General features: G+C 43.0%; 1 protein-coding gene and 1 pseudogene across 1 annotated transcript in view; one reads left to right on the forward strand and one right to left on the reverse strand.

The window, feature by feature from the left end:
* Window positions 1-3,667: 3,667 nt before the first annotated feature.
* LOC132405092 (tigger transposable element-derived protein 1-like) lies at window positions 3,668-5,093 on the reverse strand (annotated as a pseudogene).
* A 12,248-nt stretch (window positions 5,094-17,341) lies between these two features.
* Window positions 17,342-19,392, forward strand: part of tbc1d19 (TBC1 domain family, member 19) — a 129,242-nt gene continuing 127,191 nt past the window's right edge. The window contains exon 1 of the mRNA XM_059989003.1: window positions 17,342-17,530. Coding sequence (XP_059844986.1) covers window positions 17,402-17,530 — 129 coding nt within the window. The 5' untranslated portion in view covers window positions 17,342-17,401. The remainder of the gene's footprint in view (window positions 17,531-19,392) is intronic.

A 19,392-nucleotide genomic window follows, 5' to 3' on the forward strand; every position in this document is an offset into this window, starting at 1 on the left:
TAGAACAGTAACACAATTTGTTCAGCCAGGCAGGTTTCTGTTTAGACATTGCAATTTAGTTCACACTCACCTTCTTTCCTGACTGCAATGCAATTGTGTCTCTGGCTGCTGAAATTTCAACTGCTCTTTTTAAATGTGAATTGTCCTTCAGTTAGCAACCTTTTTTTATGCTTTCTTGTAACATTTCACAAACTGAATGATTTCTCAGTGCATCATTAACTTCATCATTGATCTGACAATGCTCGGACAATTTCTTCAGTTCGGCCACATAAGCTGAAATGCACTCCCCTTCCTTTCGAATCCACTTATGAGACATAAAATATTCTGCAATTAACAATGGTTTCAGTTCTAACTTTTCCTGTATTACATTGGCAAAGCTGAATTTGACTGGTTTGGTTGGAGCAGTTAAGCTTTTCCACCCATTGTGCTCAGTAACACTGGCATTTGTAATTCATCAGCTATTTCATTTGCTTCAAAATACTGCTTAATTTGTTCAGTATGCATCATCCAGTTATCTGTTGTGCAATTGACGCATCTATCTTTCTGATATAGTGGGCATGCGCTGCTTTATTTATTTATTATTATCACCACATTGTCTGTTTCTGCCTGTTTTTAAACTTGAATGTTTCTCTCCCCTTCTGAAGAAAAATATGCTGTACTTCAACTGGTAGGTAGTCATCTCAGATTAGTTTTAAATGATCTCATCACCACTGATGTTTTGTAACTCCAGAAACTAGTTGAAAGAAAAACACAGGAGTAGGGAGCTTGTCTACATAATTTTTCTTTCCTTTTTTTTAGGTGCTCACATATGACATGGTGGCATAATGACATTCACGCACATCTTAAGTATGACCCATAATGAATTATGTGAACAAACAAAGAATGTTTAATCAAACAATATATTTACAATACTACTCAAATATTACTGAGCTGTAATCAATAAACTGCAGTCTGACGTAAGTATTACTATTGTCCAGGCTGAGTGGAGAGCCAGCGAGATTGCCTCCTCTGTAGACCTATTGTGGGGGTAAGCAAATTACACTGGGTCCATGTCCTTGCTTAGGCAAGAGTTGATCCTAGCCATGACCAACCTGGCAGCATCTGCGGAGGGAAATGGACAGTTGATGTTTTGGGCTGAGTCCCTTCATCAAGACTGGAAAGGAAGGGGCAGGAGCCAGAATAAAAGTGTAGGGGTGGGAGAAGAGAGCGAGCTCTGAGTAATAGATGAATCCAGATGGTGGGGGTGGGGGGGAAGGTAGGCAAATGGGGTGGGGGAGGAGAAGTGGAAATGGTAAATGGGGTTGAGAGGATACAGAGGGGAGTGGTTACTGGAAGTTAGGATGCTGTTAGGATGGAGCCTACCAAGATGGAATATGTGGTACAGTATTTTTCATCCAACCTTGTCTGGTTTCAATGTAGCAGTAGGAAAGCCGTGCAAAGATTTATTAGTGTGGGCAATGGTAAGTACAATTAAAATGGTTAACAAGCTTTCTTTATTTTGTTTTCCTCCTCTCTAGTTGTCTCCCAAACTCTGAAAATGAATACAAAGTCAATGTACTTTGTTATCCTGGAATGTTTACTGCACAAGTGATTATATTAATTATTCATTCATCAGAAAACTAAGTGTCAACAGGCTACCTTTATGTCAATTTGTCCAATAGATGCCAGTAATTATTCTGACAAAAAGTAACATCAATGTTATTAAATCACAGTTTACATACATTTATTGGTATAGAGTAAAAGAGTAGAAAGGGTGTGAAGCCAATTAGAACATGTAAAAATAAATTTAGAAATGCTGTTTAACAGGTTGTCTTGATCACATCGCTTAAATATGTAGATGGAATGTGAGCTTATCATTCTTGAGAATATTACAAAAGTGAAATTAAATAAAAACAAAATTAGACTGCAGGTTGAGTTTGAAACAAATCACACAATCACCCAGCAACTACTTTATTCTTACACATCAGAGAATAAGTGAATAATAACATACTCACAATAAAAGAACAAAATCTACACTGCAATTTCCTATTCATTGTTATGAACCTAAGGCCTACATGCTTGAAATGATAAGAAATTCTACAGGACGATAAGCCGTGCTTCCTCTGATTTAACTTTTAAACCTCAGTACAACACTCACTTTGTGTGGTAGTTGGCCCATTGAGGAGTCTGGATCTAATCAAGTGGAAGAAACATGCTTGGATGATAAATGACATTTTTCTTGGTTTCACTCGTGTTTTGACAAGCAATTTTCCCTTTCTGGGTGTGCCCTGTCAAGGCAAACATATACCACCTGTCACAAACGTTTTGTGCAAAACAGTTATTGGATTACCAATGGAAGGACAGAACATTATATGAACATGCTTTTGTGTTCTCTATTAAGAACATCAACGTATAACTTTGCATGCTAGGAATACTTGCTTCAGCAAAATCGCTCATTTAGAAATCAAGTGAGCAATCTCATTGATCACACCAATGAGAGATCTTATTCTCAGCATTAACACAATAATTAACTTAATTCAGGCTTACTCAATCAAATAACCAGCAAGATCACATCTCACTGGCTGAAGGAACTAGTACAAAATGAAAATTGCAGCTACTTAATACATTTTTGTGCAGTCAAACATTGATGACAGGTGGATTGATAGGTAATTAACTTACTCATTAACACAAGAAAAGCAGCAGATGCTGGAAATCCAAAACAACACACACAAAATGCCTGAGAAATTCAGCATGCCAGGCAGCATCTATGGAAAAGATTAAACAGTCGATGTTTCAGGCTGAGACCCTTCATCGGGACTGGAAAGGAGGAGAGTACTGATGAAGGGTCTTGGCCTGAAACGCTGACTGCCTAGATTTCGTATTCAGCAGAAAACTGGAGGCATTTCCTGCTGGAAAGCCCTTGTATTTTCATTCCAAAGAACTACCTGTACAGGCAGTCCCTGGGTTACAAACAAGTTCCGTTCCTGAGTCAGTCTTTAAGTCAGATTTGTATGTATGTCGGAATAGGTACATCCGGTATTATTAAGCATCTGTTAGTCCAACATTTGGCTTAGTATATAGTATATATTTTACCTTTCTATGAATAAAAAACACTTAAGAAACGTATGTACTGTATTTCAATAATTAAACCACTGCATTGCTTATTAATAATTATAGCTTTCATTGGGGCAGGGCCTTTCACATGCTCCATTGTTCTTACTTTATCCTTTAAAATTGTTCCGATCGTTGACTGACTGTAGCCTAACGCTTTTCCAATGACTGATGGCGTTTCACCTCTTTCTGATTGCTTTATCATTTCCACCTTATTTTCAACTGTGATCATTTTCTGTCAATGGAACAGATACAGTACGTACTGTACTGTACATCGTGGGCGGCCTGACCCGAGCTGCCCTGGGTCCTAAAATCCACTGCACTGCGACAGGTTAAATGGGACAAGTGGGGGCGGTGCTGACCTAAATATGTACACTAAAACATCTTAAACTTAATAATACAGTACTGTACATAATAATAATACCATAATAATAGAATTAACTACATATGGTTGCCTCAATGTCTTGCATACCGGAAGGGGCATTTGTGAGGTAACATTATGATGGACCATGTGCTGGAGAGTCAGGGTTTGATTCTGCTGTTGGAGAGGACAGGTTTACTACTGGAGTCAATTTCTTCAAGTAGACATCAAGGGAGGCTCGTACAGAGCTTTTCTTTTTTTGTCATAACTGGCCTTGTAGCAGCTGAGGTTCTCGGTAACTGCACGGTAAACTTTGGTGAACCTCTCTGTATTAGGATCTTGCTCCTCTAACTTTGCCATCCGTGCTTCAATGAGACAAAAGGCTTCAGCTAACTTTTTCGTCACAGACTTTTTCGGTTCCGGAGTTCCTAGGTCACAATCTTCTTCTTTTTCATTAAATGCTATCATCTGCTGCTCTAGTTCCATAAGGTCTTCATTGGTCAGTTCTTCAGCATGGGAGCCGAGTAACTCTACAACATAATTTTCACTGATGTCTAACTGCAGTTCATTACCAATATCAACCACAGCATGCCTGGCTTCGGTGATGTCGTCAGCTGTAAATCCCTGAGAAGCATGCGCAAACTGGAGGCACAATTTAAACCACCCTCCTTTCATATTTGACTGCTTCACTTCATCCCAAGAATCAGCAATATTTTTTGCGGCATCATAGATGTTATAATCCCTCCAGAACACCCATAAGCTCATCACATCATCTTGGGTAGCCTTGACTGCTTTTGAGAAGATCTGCCGTAAATAATAAGCCTTAAAGGAGGCTATAACTCCCTGATCCATTGGCTGAAGTAGTGATGTGATATTGGGGTGTAAAAATATGACTTCTACATTGGGTTGAAGGTCATCTAAAGTGCTTGGATGTCCAGGTGAATTGTCAAGCACAAGGAGAATCTTGAAAGGAATTTTCTTGGCCAAGCAATTACGTTCAACAGCAGGAACAAAATGGTTCAAGAACCAATCTTCAAAGATGGCAATTGTAACCCAAGTCTTTGAATTTGCCTTCCAAATAATGGGAAGAGATGCCTTAATGATATGGCGAAGTGTCCTCAGATTTAGGGAGCGATACAGGAGCAAAGGCTTGAGCTCGAACTCCCCGGATGCGTTACCCCCAAGCAATAACGTTAGCCTATCCTTTGATGCCTTATGTCCTGGTGCACTTTTTCCCTCTTTCGAAATGTAAGTCCTTTCAGGCATTTTTCCAAAATAAGCCAGTCTCGTCTACATTAAATATTTAGTCTGGCAAATAATCTTCCTCCTCAATAATTTTTTTAAACATTTCAGGAAAATCACTCGGAGCACTTACATCGGCACTCGCTGCTTCACCTTGCACTTTAATATTATGTAAATTTGCCCTCACTTTGAACTGATTGAACCAACCCCTACTCGCAACAATTTCTTCATCACAAGCACTTTCACTTGCTGTACGTGCAGCTTTTAAATCATTGAAAAGGCTTCGAGCCTTTTCTTGCAGTAAAGTAAGGCTAATAGGAATATTACGCTGATTTTGATCATCTAACCAAATTATCGATAGCCTTTCCATTTCAATAATCAAACCACTGCATTGCTTAGTAATAATTGTAGCTTTCATCGGGATAAGGCCTTTCACATACTCCATTATTCTCACTTTATCCTTTAAAATTGTTCCGATCGTAGACCGACTGTAGTCTAACACTTTTCCAATGACTGATGGCGTTTCACCTCTTTCCGATCGCTTTATTATTTCCACCTTATTTTCAACCATGATCATTTTCCTTTACTTTGATGCATCACCAGCACTTGCATCGGATTTATGGTTTGAAGACATGGTTACAAGGGTAATTAAGGGAAAAAATTAAGTTGAATACAAAGTTACACATTCAGCACAGTGTTAAAGGCAATGTAATCCGACTTAAAATGGTGGAACAGCCTTCCAAGAGGCGACGAACCACTGAAGCCGCACAATGTTTTCATGAGCGTCACAATGCAGTACGTGTGTTTGTTACTATGAACCATTGTATCTAACTCAGATTTTCAATATAATAGGCTTTATGGCAGGTCGTTCGTAAGTACGAGTTGTCCGTAAATCGGACGTTCGTAACTCGGGGACTGCCTGTATTCTGATGCATGCTTCTGGTTCAAAGCGATCCAGGGTGTCCAGTAATCACTTTAATTGTCCTCTCAAGGACAGCGTCTATCCCACTGTTATCAGACTCACATTCAACAGTCTAGGAACAACTTCTTCCCCTCTGCCATCAGATTTCTAAACGGACAATGAACCCAACTATGAATGCTACCTCGCTATTTTCACTCTCTCTCTTTGCACTACATAATATAATTTATATGTGCAGTACTCTATATACAGTACTCCTTATTATAATTTAAAGTTTTTTTTACATGTATTGCACTGTACTGCTGCCACAAAACAACAAATTTTACAACATATGTTAGTGGTTTTAAACCTGATCCTCTTGAACAGTCTTCTTGTACATAAGATGAAATCTTGGCCTTACAATCTACCTTGTTATGATCTTGCACTTTATTGTTTACATTGTTATGATCCTAGCCCCCTCCTTTGTGAGAATCGCAAGAGCACCCGTTTGGGGGGGGGGGGTCAGTAGACCCAGGAAGCGAGAGAGAGAGAGAAACGTGCCAAATTGCACGTCCCACCCGGGATACAGAATAAGACGACAGTGACTATTGTCTCATGGAGACTACGTGAAAAGCCCTCGGGCAAGGTGGGCTGGTTGAGAGAGAGATTGCATCATCCCAACCTGATTGACACCTGCGACCCCGTGAGGAAGTATAAAGGAGAGTCTCAGGGGAACAGCCCCCTCAGACACACCAAGAAGACACGAGTGAGTGATCCTGCAGCAGCGGGAAGCCATGCTGAAGGAAGCCACGTTAGATTCCGGGATTGGAATTTGTGGCTGGAATCACAGAAAACCGCTTTTAACTAACATCGGGGAGAGGAAATCAACGCTCCCCCGATTTCACGGAAGATTCATCAAGACTCGGCAAGTTCTTTCTCTTCTCCCCCAATCTCTCTCTCTCTCGGTCGCCCCACGTGAAACCCAGTGATTTTCAAAGGGCTGAGGCCTGCAGACTTTCTGAGTGACTTCTATTTTTCCAACGGACAATCTATTAACCCCTAGACAACAGCAGAGCTCACTTCTTAATGATGATCATTACTATACCCGCGCTTTAGATTGAGTGTTGACGATGTGCACTATCTGAATGTATGTATTAACCCTACTTTTGTGTCCCTTTATAAATAAAACATTTGAAAATAGTGACATCAGACTCCAACGGACCTCTCTATCTTTGCTGGTGAGTTATCCAGTTTTGGGATAGTAACAACTTGGGGTTTCTCGTCTCGGGATTTGACACCAAATTGGGAGGCCAGTGAATCGGGCTTGTAGTCCAAAACTTGAATCTGGTTACGCGGGTAGCCAGACGGGAAACCAGCAAAGATGGACGTGGGTGAATTTATGGAAAACCCAACGGTGGGGGCACTAGAGGCGGCCACCAAATCAGACTTGTTAAATTTAGCGAAGGCGTTGAACCTCACAGAAGTGAGGTCGTCCATGAAAAAGTGAGAGGTACGAAGGGCCATAACTCAGTATTACATTGGGAAGAAGGTGTTTGAAGCTGAGGTATTGGGAGATATACCTGAAGAGGTATCAAGTGGGACGGTTCAGTTAGAGGTGGAGAAATTGAAATTGGAACGTGAAATTAAGTTAAAAGAGCTGGAAGTGGCTGAGAGAGAGAGAGAGAGAGAGAGAGAGAGAGGGAAAGGCAGCAAGAAATTCACCTAAAGAAGCTAGAAGCAGAAGAGAAACAGAGGCAACATGACCAGGAAATTGAGAAGATGAGAAACGAGCGAAGAGATCAAGGGTTAGACCAAGCAGAGCGGTTTAATGCTAGTAGGGAGTTGAGATTGGTGCCCCCGTTCGAGGAGATAGATGTCGATAGCTATTTCTTGCTTTTTGAAAAGGTGGCAGTAAATCAGAAGTGGCCAAAAGAGCAGTGGGTGGCGTTGTTACAAAGTGTGTTAAAGGGGAAGGCCCAACGAGCATATGCGGCGTTGTCCCTGGAGGAGGGAGAAGCGGAGAATTATGATGAGGTAAAAAAGGTCATTCTCCGGACTTACGAATTGGTACCTGAGGCCTATAGACAAAAGTTTAGAAATTTAAGGAAAGGGTGGAATCAAACGTATACCGAGCTAGCCCATGAAAAGGGGGTGCTCTTGGACCGTTGGTGCACCGCGGAAGGAGTGGACGAGGATTATGGGCGTCTCAGGGAATTACTTTTGATCAAGGAATTTAAAAGTTGTGTTCCGGAGGAGATCCGGATGTATTTGAATGAGAAGCCGGATAAGTCCATGTCAGAAATTGCTAGGTTTGCGGACGAATATGTCCTAACCCACAAGACAAAGACTTCCTCGAATAAAGGTCCCCAGAGAGACCGTGGGAACGATCGAGAAAGTCCGACGAGTGAGGCAGAGGTTCCACCGGGAGCCAGCGGTAAGGTTGAGGGGGAAAGGCAAGACGGCCAGAGGGTTCCGGGTTTGACCGGTTTTAATTGTGGAAAGGAGGGGCACATTGCATCTCGATGCTTTGCTCCGAGGAAGGAGATAGGAAGAGGGAAAGCCGCAGTCCCTATCAGGTGTGCCGTGGTAATCAGCAAATCGACCAGAGAGCCGAGGGTAGACAGAGTACGAGAAGGTTCTGAGAGTTGTCTGTCACACGGAACCGTGTCTGTGACGGAGGGAGACACACCAGTTCCCGTACGAATCTGGAGGGATACGGGCGCTGAACTATCCCTGGTTAGCCGTAAGGTACTAGAATTTAGTCGGGAAACGGGCCTGGTAAAGGTGGAAGGAATAAATAAAAGGATAGAAATGGTGCCCTTATATAAGGTCTTTCTGGATTGTGAGCTGGTGTATGGATCAGTTGAAGTGGGGGTGCCCTCAGAATTCCCGAGAGCTGACGTGGACATCCTGCTGGGGAACGACTTAGCAGGGGGTAAGGTTTGGTCAGCCATGCTGCCGACCTGGCGACCGGCGAGTACGGTGGCCCCGTCCCAAGCGCCAAAGGACCATTTCGCCGGCGCGGTCACTCGCAGCATGTCGAGAGAGAGAGCTGTGAATGAGAGCAGTTTAAATCTGGCCTTTGGAGACCTGCTGGTTAAGTTAAACGACTGAAACGATTAGTATTCGCGTAAACTTTTGAAAATGCACCTAAGCTAAGGTCACACCTCCTTAGTTTTGTTGCTTAGGAGAAAAAAAATAAATAGGTGGTTATTGAATTGAAGTCTGATGTACGGTTCGCAATGTTAAGATACTAAAGAAAGGGACACTGTAATTGTTAACTATTTAGATACTGACTTGAATGTATAACGGTAGTACTCTGTGAAAAGAAAAACTTGTGTATTGTGTTAGATTCAAAACTCCTGTAAGACTGTGTACCACTCCGTTTTAACCGCTGGTAAAAACGTTTTAAGAGGGGAGGTGTTATGATCCCAGCCCCCTCCTTTGTGAGAATCGCAAGAGCACCCTTTGGGGGGGGGGGGGGGTCAGTAGACCCAGGAAGTGAGAGAGAGAGAGAAACGTGCCAAATTGCACGTCCCACCCAGGATACAGAATAAGACGACAACAACTATTGTCTCATGGAGACCACGTGAAAAGCCCTCGGGCAAGGTGGGCTGGTTGAGAGAGAGATTGCATCATCCCAACCTGATTGACACCTGCGACCCCGTGAGGAAGTATAAAGGAGAGTCTCAGGGGGACAGCCCCTCAGACACACCAAGAAGACACGAGAGAGTGATCCCGCAGCAGCGGGAAATCATGCTGAAGGAAGCCACGTGCGTTAGATTCCGGGATTGGAATTTGTGGCTGGAATCACAGAAAACCGCTTTTAACTAACATCGGGGAGAGGAAACCAACGCTCCCCCGATTTCACGGAAGATTCATCAAGACTCGGCAAGTTCTTTCTCTTCTCCCCCAATCTCTCTCTCTCTCGGTCGCCCCACGTGAAACCCAGCGATTTTCAAAGGGCTGAGGCCTGCAGACTTTCTGAGTGACTTTTATATTTCCAACGGACAATCTATTAACCCCTAGACAACAGCAGAGCTCACTTCTTAATGATGATCATTACTATACCCGCGCTTTAGATTGAGTGTTGACGATGTGCACTATCTGAATGTATGTATTAACCCTACTTTTGTGTCCCTTTATAAATAAAATGTTTGAAAATAGTGACATCAGACTCCAACGGACCTCTCTATCTTTGCTGGTGAGTTATCCAGTTACGGGATACGTAACAACATGTAAATGCTATACTCAAATTTGCTGATGACACCACAGTCATAGGCCAAATCAAAGGTGTGGATGAATCTGTATATAGGAGGGAGATTGGAAATCTGGCTGAATGGTGTCATAACAAGAATATCTTGCTTAATGTCAACAAGACCAAGGAGCTGATTATTGATTTCAGGAGAAAACTGGAGGTCCATGAACCAGTTCTCATCAGAAGATTAGAGGCGGAGAGGGTTAGCAGCTTTAAATTCCAAGGTGTTATTATTTTGGAGGACTGACCTGGGCCTAGCATGTAAGTGCAATTATGAAGCAAGCATGGCATTGATCCTACTTCCTTAGGAGCTTGTGGAATTTCGGCATGACATCTAAAACTTTGAAAAACATATATAAATGTGTAGTGGAGGGTATATTGACTGGCTGCATGGCAGCCTGGTGTCAGAATCAGATTCAGAATCAGGTTTATTATCACTGGCCTGTGCTATGAAATTTGTTAACTTAGCAGCAGTTCAATAAAATATATAATATAGAAAAGAAAACACAAAATAATAATAATAAAAAATAAATAAGTAAATCAATTGCACAGTACACCCTATTCTCATTGTATGTGAGGGCTACATTCTTCGCAGTCTATGCATTATGTGAAATTGCATAACATGAATACTTACTTAAATGGAGAAAATAGGGATGCGTTCCTAAATATGTTTTATCGGTAATTTATTCACATTTTCATACCAATCCAACACGAAAGCGGTACCACAAGGCAACATTCGTATTATATTTAATCAATTTAAGCTAATATTCAATGTAATAAATCATAGAAAGTTAACATACTAGGGTGTCCAGTACTCACTAACAGTGGCAGGTGCGTTCGCTCCAGGAGATGAGTGATTATTGTGGTGTCGAGCAGCTTTACATAGATAAGGTCGATGGTTGTGGCCATCAGGATTATATCAAGCACAGCAAAGGGTGAAGAAAGACTCACAGAACTCTCAGAACTGCCTGCAGCAGGAGATGACACCAGTTTGAAGGAAGTGATGAGGATTGTTTGCTTGGCAACATTTTGTTTTTCAGCATAAATTTGCTTGAAGGGTTGACGGTAGGGAATGACTGAAATGCTGACTCCATTCTAAACTTGGGTCCATGTCCTTCGCCATTTGTGCCAAGTGTTCCAACTTCCACCATTCTCTCACCGTTGGTAAACTCCTGGGATGTTCAAAATTGTCTGTTCTTTGCAGCATCTGAGAGATAGTTCACCATAAAAAAAATTCCTTGAATGTGGATCACACCTGGTCAAGTGGTTGAATCAGCAATGTTGTGTTAGGCAGCAGGAAACACACTGTTATGTTAGGATGAATACTGTCCAAATGCTTAGGATGGGCTGGCACATTGTCAAGCAACAAAAGAACTTTAAAGGCAAGATTCTGTTCCCAGCAGTAGTATCCCAGAGCTGTGTTACCTTCACCTAATGCCGCGCTGTTTATAATTTCCAACTTCTTTTCAAGTGTTAAAGCGGTTCTCTGCCACTCAGCTGATGGCCCAGGACATGACATCGGATGCTTAGGAGACATAGTTAAATATTTCAAGTACAAAATCACTGCACAGTAGGTAAAACCAACAAAAGTTTAAGAGCGGATCACTTATCCATACGTTGCCAAAACCAATGTGAGACTGGCGGGAGCGAGACTGAGGCGTGCACGCCTGACGTATTGGCGGGGAAGCAGTGCTCCTCGCATAACTGTGCATTTTGGACGAATATAAGGAGAAGTTGATAGAAATAGCTTCCTCGCATAACTGTGAAGTCGCACTATCTGAAGACGCATATAACGAGAATAGGGTGCATATGCATACTGAATAGATTAAAAATCATGCAAAAATAGAAATACTATATATTTAAAAAAGTGAGGTAGTGTCCAAGGTTTCAATGTCCATTTAGGAATTGGACGGCAGAGGGGAAGAAGCTGTTCCTGAATCACTGAGCGTGTGCCTTCAGGCTTCTGTACCTCCTACCTGATGGTAACAGTGAGAAAAGGGCATGGCCAGGGTGTCGAAGGTCCTTAAAAACGTATGCTGCCTTTCTGAGACATGGCTCCTTGAGATGTCCTGGATACTTTGTAGGCTAGTACCCCAAGATGGAGCTGACTAGATTTACACCCTTTGCAGTTTCTTTCAGTCCTGTGCAGTAGCCCCCCCCCCCCCCCACCCGTAAACCAGGCAGTGATGCAGCCTGTCAGAATGCTCTCCATGGAACATCTATCGCAGTTTTTAATTGTATTTGCTGACATACTGTTACGAAATCCTGTAACTGGATCACTTACCAGCAAAGATAGAGAGGTCCGTTGAAGTCTGATGGTACTATTTTTAAAAGTCTTTATTTATGAAGGGGCACAAAAATAAGATTAATACAAACATTCAGATAATATACGTCGTCACTACTCAATCTAAAAGCGTGGGTCTGATAATAACCATCAATAAGAAACAGCTCGATCGTTTGTCTAGGGGATAATATATTGTCCAATGGAAATATAAAAGTCACTCAGTTCCTGCAGGCCTCAGCCTTTTGGGGGGGACTGCTGGGTTTTCACTTGTTGGAGAGAGAGAGATTGGTGAGAAAAGAAACTTGCCCGGGTCTTTTATGAAGCGAATCCGTTGAATCAGGGGAGTGGGCTTCCCCGTTGTTAGCTAAACACTGATTTCCGTGGTTCCAGTCACCAATTCCAGCAACGGAATCGAATGCATGTGACTGCCTCCAAATGGCTTCCTGCTACTACGGGATCGTTAGCATTTCTTCTGGTGTGTCTGAAGGGGGTGTTCCCCCAGACCCTCTTTTATACTTCCTCACGGGGTCTCAGATGTCAATCAGGTTGGGATGATGCATTCTCTCTCTCAACCAGCCACTTTGTCCGAGGGCTTGCACGTAGCATAGTCCCCAATCCACAAACTTGGTCTCCAGGAGACAATGGTCAATGTCGCGTTATTTTGCATCGCAGTGGAACGAGGTATTCGGCACATCTCTCTCTCTCTCTCTCTCCCATTTCCTGGGTCTACTGACCCCCCCCCCCCCTCAACTAGTGCTCTTGCGATTCTCACAAAGGAAGGGGCTGCGGGCATAACAATACCAAATCTCTTCAAACTCCTAATCAAGTATTGCCACTGTCTTGCCTTCTTTATAACTGCATGGATATGTTGGGACAAGGTTAGATCCTCACAGATCTTGACACATAGGAACTTGAAGCTGCTCACTGTCTCCACTTCTGTTCCCTCTATGAGGATTGGTATGTGTTCCTCCGTCTTACCCTTCCTGAAGTTCACAATCAGCTCTTTCGTCTTACTGACGTTGAGTGCCAGGTTACTGTTGTGACACCACTCCACTTGTTGGCATATCCCACTCCTGTCTGTCCTCTCATCACCCCCTGAGATTCTACCACCAATGGTTGTATCATCAGCAAATTTATGGATGGTATTTGAGCTATGCTATGCCTAGCCAGACAGTCATGGGTATATAGAAAGTAGAGCAGTGGTCTAAGCACACAGCCTTGAAGTGCACCAGTGTTGGTTGTCAGTGAGGAGGAGATGTTATCACCAATCTGCACAGATTGTAGTCTTCCAGTCAGGAAGCTGAGGATCCAATTGCAGAGGGAGATATAGAGGTCTAGGTTCTGCGACTTCTCAATTAGGATCGTGGGAATGATGGTATTAAATGCTGAGCTGTAGTCGATGATCAGCATCCTGACATAGGTGCTTGTGTTGTCCAGGTGGTCTAAAGCCATGTGAAGAGCCATTGAGATTGTATCTGCTGTTGAGTTATTGTGGCGATAGGCAAATTGCAATGGGTTCAGTCCTTGCTGAGGCAGGAGTTCATTCCAGTCATGACCAACCTCTCAAAGCATTTCATCACTGTAGATCTGAGTGCTACCGGGCGATAGTCAGTAATGCAGCTCACGTTATTCTTCTTAGGCACTGGTATAATTGTTGCCTTTTTGAAGCAAGTGGGAACTCTCGCCAGTTAGTTGGCATAGATTTTCAGAGCCTTACCAGGCACTCCATCGGGACCCCCCCCACCTTGTGTGGGTTCACTCTCTTTAAAGACAGTCTAACATCAGCCTCTGAGACGGAGATCAGAGGGTCATCAGGTACAGCAGGGATCTTCACAGCTGTAGTTTTACTCTCCCTTTCAAAGCTGGCATAGAAAGCGCTGAGTTCATCTGGTAATGAAGCATCACTGCCATTCATGCTATTGGGTTTTGCTTTGTAGGAAGTAGCATCTTGCAAACCCTGCCAGAGTTGCTGTGCATCTGTTGTGTTGCCTCCAACCTCGTTCAAAACTTACTCTTCACCCTTGAAATAGCCCTCCACAAATCAAAGCTGGTTTTCTGGCCAGACTTGAATGCCACAGATCTAACCTTCAGCAGATGGCATACCCCCTGGTTCATCCATGGCTTTTGGTTTGGGAATATACAGTCTTTGTAGGCAGACACTCATCCACAGAGGTTTTAATGAAGTTGGTAACAACTCATCCAGGTTCCTAAGATGAATCCCTGAATACAGTCCACTCTACTAATTCAAAGCAGTCCTGTAGGCACTTCTGTGCTTTCCTTGTCCATACCTTCTTGGTCCTCACTACTGGTGCTGCAGTCTTCAGTCTCTGCCTGTACTCAGGGAGTAGAAGTACAGCTAGGTGTTCAGACCTTCCAAAGTAGAATAGCACGGTAGGCATTCTTGATGGTGGTGTATCAATGGTCCAGTGTGTTGCAAGTCCTCTGGTATTGCAAGTGATCTGTTGGTGGTAACTGTTTAGTGATTTTTTTCAGACTGGCCTGGTTAAAATCTTCCAAAGGTGAAGGTGTTAGGATGCACTGTTTCATGCATGTTGATCCCATTGCTCAGATTATCTAAAGCATGATGGATACACTCAAAATGGAAACACCCAATCCCCTTGAACAAAATACCCTACAAAAAGTAGTGGATAGAGCCCAGTCCAACACGGATAAAGCCCTCCCAACCATACAGCACATCTACATGAAAAGTTGTCGCAGGAAATCAGCATTCATCATCAGGAACCCTTGCCTGCAACCCAGGACATGCTCTCTTCGTGCTGCTGCAATCAGGAAGAAGGTACAAGTGTCTCAGGACTTACACCTCCAAGTTCAGTAGCAGTTACTGCCACTCAGCCATCAAGCTCTTGAACCAAAAGGGGATAACTTCACTCAACTTCACTTGCCCCATTATTGAAATGTTCCCACAATCAATGGACTCACTTTCAAGGACTCTTCATCTCATGTTCTCGTTATTTATTTATTATTGTTGTTTCTTCTTTTTGTATTTGCACAGTTTGGTGTCTTCTGCACTTTGGTTGAACGGCCTAGTTAGGTGATCTTTCATTGATTATGTTATTGTTATTATTCTATAGATTTATTGAGTATGCCCACGATAAAATGAATCTCAGGGTTGTATATGGTGACATATATACTTTGATAATAAATTTAGTTTGAACTTTGATCCACTTGGGGCCAGTAAATACGTTCTGCACTCATTATGGTTTAATATTCTCTTTCTGATTGGAAGATGACTACTCAGTAATAATATTTGCTTTGTGGGACCAAAATTGAGGGAAGTCCAATTCATCATTCTTGCAGCAATGCTTTTGTTGACAACTTCTGTCACTTACAATCTCATGAAATAATTGTCACACATTTTAGGGCATTTTACAGTCATACTAGTCCATAAAGATGTTTAGTTTATCACCCTTGACCCCTATTATTGAATACATACAAGCCAAGACAGTTTTTACTGTTGTCACCATATAACCATATAACAATCACAGCACGGAAACAGGCCATCTCGGCCCGCCTAGTCCATGCCGAACTCTTAATCTCACCTAGTCCCACCTACCCGCACTCAGTCCATAACCCTCCACTCCTTTCCTGTCCATATACCAAGGTCATTATATTATTAATTATGCATAATCAAAGTTCAAAGTATCATCAGAGTACACATACATTCACTTTCTGTGGGCATACTCATAGGTTGTGGGAACATTTCAATGATGGGTCATGTGAACTTGAGTGAAGTTAACCCTTTTGGTTCAATGGCCTGATCGTTGATGGGTAATAACTGTTCCTGAACCTGGTGGCGTAAGCCCTGAGGCTCTTTTGCCTTTTTCCTGATGGCTGCAGTGAGAAGATAGCATGACTTGGGTGGTGGTGAGTGCTTAAGCTGTGATGGACTGGGCCACATCTGCTGCTTTTTGTAGGATTTTGTGTTCAAGTCATTAGTGTTTACATGCAGGTCCTCTGAAATGATAACACTGAGGAAATTAATGTTGCTGGCCATCGTCACCTCTGATTCTTCAAAGTGGACTGGCTCTTGAACACCACTCTTTAACTTAATAATCAGCTCCTGACATTGAGTAAGAGGTTTTTGTTGTGGCACGCTGAGCCAGATTTTAAATTTCCCTCCTATATGCTGATTTGTCACCACCTTTGGTTCAGCCAATGGCAGTGGTGTTTTCAGCAAAGTTATACATGGCTTTGGAGCTGTGCTTCCCCACACAGTCCTAAGTGAGTAGAGCAGGGGACTAAGACGCAGCCTTGAGGTGTACTTGTGCTGATGGATAATGTAGAGATGTTGTTGCCAATCCGAATAGTGGGTCTGCAAGTGAGGAAAGAAAAGATACAATTGCACAATGAAGTATTGAGGCTTATTGATTAGCTTTGAGGGAATGTTGAGCGGTAGACAATAAAGAGTATCCCAGGGTTGAATGAAGAGCCAATGAGATGGCATTTGCTGTGGACCTGTTGCCCGGGTAGGCAAACTGGAGCGGATCCAATTCGCCTGTCAGAGTCAAAATGTTTCGTCACCAACCTCTCAAAACATTAGTGCTACTGGATGATAGTAATCGAAACAGGTTATCACGTTCTCCTTCGGCTCCGGTATTAAGCGAAGTCTGTTTGAAGCAGCTGGCTACCTCAGACTGCCTAAGCGAGAGGTTAAGTATCTGTGAACACTCCAGCCAGTTGATCAGCACAGGCCTTTTGTACCTGACCAGGTATTCCGTTGGGCCAGATGCTTTTCGTGGGTTCACTCAATGACGACTGCCTTTCGTTTAATAAATGAATAACAACAAGGGAAAACAGAGGCTAAATGTTTCTTTGCACCACACTTTTCTGATCTGTGGAATTATTGCAAGGTAAGATTGACGAGTTGATAGGCTTGCAAAGTGGTTCTTGTGAAAAACCAATGGGACTACGCTAACTGTATTAAAGTGCAGTATTAAAAAAATACAGCATAAACAAGCGGCAACAGAGGACACTTGCCCCTCGAAATGGTACGCAGGGCGGGGCGGGGCGACTCCTGCGCCAGAGGCGGGGAGTTAGTTGCTGGGCGATGGTGGGCGGGCCATAGGGCAACGCTGATTGTTTAGTTACCGGATGGTGCCGGGCAATTGGCTGGTTGGTGGCCAGATGACGGCGAGCCGGAGTGTTGATTGGTTGTTGCCAGGCGACGGCGGGCAATTGATTGGACGCTCGATTGATCCGAGACCCGGCCGGTCGGCGACGGGGCTGCGTTCTCTTCTGGAGCCGAGGATGGAGCCAGAATCGGAGCTGGAAGAGGAATCGAAGCTGAGACAGCGGCAGTTGTCAGTCACCATTGCTCGAATTGTGCATCGCCTGCGGGGATCACAGCTCCATTCGGAGCTGGAACGGGAGGCGAGGGTGAGTGCCGGGACACGGGGATGGATGACTGTTGCCAGGGCCCATGCAGGCCTGGTTGAACCCAGATCTGTCTTGAACCTTGACGAGAAGATAAATACTCGGTGACAATACTGTCGGTGTGGAACAGAAAAATCGAGGGAAGCTCCAATTCGTTATCCTTGCAGCGACGTTTTGGTCACCTAACAATGCAATGTTGTTGAATGCTGCTGTCTGTCATATCGCACTGCACTAGATGTTGTCTCCTTAAGTCTAGAGAAAGGGCGCGTGTGTGCTTAGGAAGAAAGAGCCGAATTTTTGAGACTCTCTTTGCTTATTGAGAACTGGTTAGTCTGTTCTTTGCATTGGATGGTCGGGACCTCCTTTGTCCTTGTCATGTATCCTTTTCCCATTGAGGATTAATTGATGCTCCATGTTACGATATGGCCCATGCAACCAATTTACGTGATTGCAGTTGTATTTGTTTGCTCTTTACATTTTCGTTAGATGGTCGTTTATTGGTTTCTAGGGCTGATTCTCATTGGCATTCTCTCTTTTTCCCTCTCCCATCGAGCAGAAGATACCTCCTTCCTTTCCAGTCCTCAGGAAGGGTCTCAAGCCGAAACGTTTGTTGCCCCCCATAGATGCTGCCTGACTTGCAAAGTTCCTCCAACAATTTTTGTACTGAATGCACCGTGTTTCCAGCAGGATCTTGTGTTTATGTTGTAGAAGCCTGAAAACACCACCAGGCTCAGGGATAGCTTCCATCCTCCTGTAGGATAAGATGGACTCTTGATAGTCTACCTGGTTAGGACCTTGTACCTATTGTCTATCTGTACTGCACTTTTTCTGTAACTGTAACACTATTCTGCAATCTGTCATTGTCTTGTGCTATCTCAATGCACTGTTGTAATGAATTGATCGGTGTGAATGATTAACAGGGCAAGTTTTTCCACTGTACCTAGGTGCATGTGACAATATTATACCAATTTACTAATTTAAATTGGCATCTGAGATCGCTGTCACGGAATTGAGTCTATTACAGTTTAACAAATAAATGGCAGAGGAGGGTTGCCACCTATACAGTTTGAGCTTGAAGACTTAAGAACATTTATACCTTAGTTGAATAATTCCAAAATCAGGACGCTAAATTTTGTTAACATCAGAAATATTAGATTTACAACACATGCACTGCTCAGTATTGAGGCCAGAAAGTTCCTCTTTAGTCTCATCTGACCACAAGAACTTTACCCACATCTTTACAGTACCTTCTATGTGACACTTTGCAAAGTCTTTATGGGCAAGGATATGCTCTTTTTTTTTAGCAGTACATGTGGAGTAAATCTAATACTCTGCACTAGCCAGGTAACACTATCTCTACTGTAATGTATGCTGTGGGGATGCTTTACAGCAGCAGGGACTGGAAATCTGGTCAGGATTGATGGGAAGATGAATGCTGCTAAATACAGAGGGATCACGGATAAAAGCCTGCGCTCTGCCAGAAAGCTTAACCTATAGAGGAAGTTGGTCTTTCAGCAGGTGTCCCAAGTGAAATGCAAATGATGCATTACTGAGCAGTTTATTGATCTCTAAATGCCATTTGATAGCACCGTTAGTGATATCTTCCATAATCTTGCTTGCCTGACTTTGATTTTGAATTGACTATCTAGGCTACAAGATTATCAGAAGTCACAGATTTTGAAGTCTAGTCTAGAGAAATATTTAATTTCAAGCATTGGATTCTCTGCTGCTAGGATACTAGGATTATGTGCACATTGAATAATTTTATTGTTAATGTATTTGTGTTTACAATTTTAAATATTGTTTGGAATATATTTGTAGGGATTCAAAATAATTGGTGTGTCCTCTTGCTAGCATTGCTTGGG

Source organism: Hypanus sabinus, chromosome 14 (genome assembly GCF_030144855.1).
Source record: "Hypanus sabinus isolate sHypSab1 chromosome 14, sHypSab1.hap1, whole genome shotgun sequence".
In the NCBI taxonomy this organism is placed as follows: domain Eukaryota; kingdom Metazoa; phylum Chordata; class Chondrichthyes; order Myliobatiformes; family Dasyatidae; genus Hypanus; species Hypanus sabinus.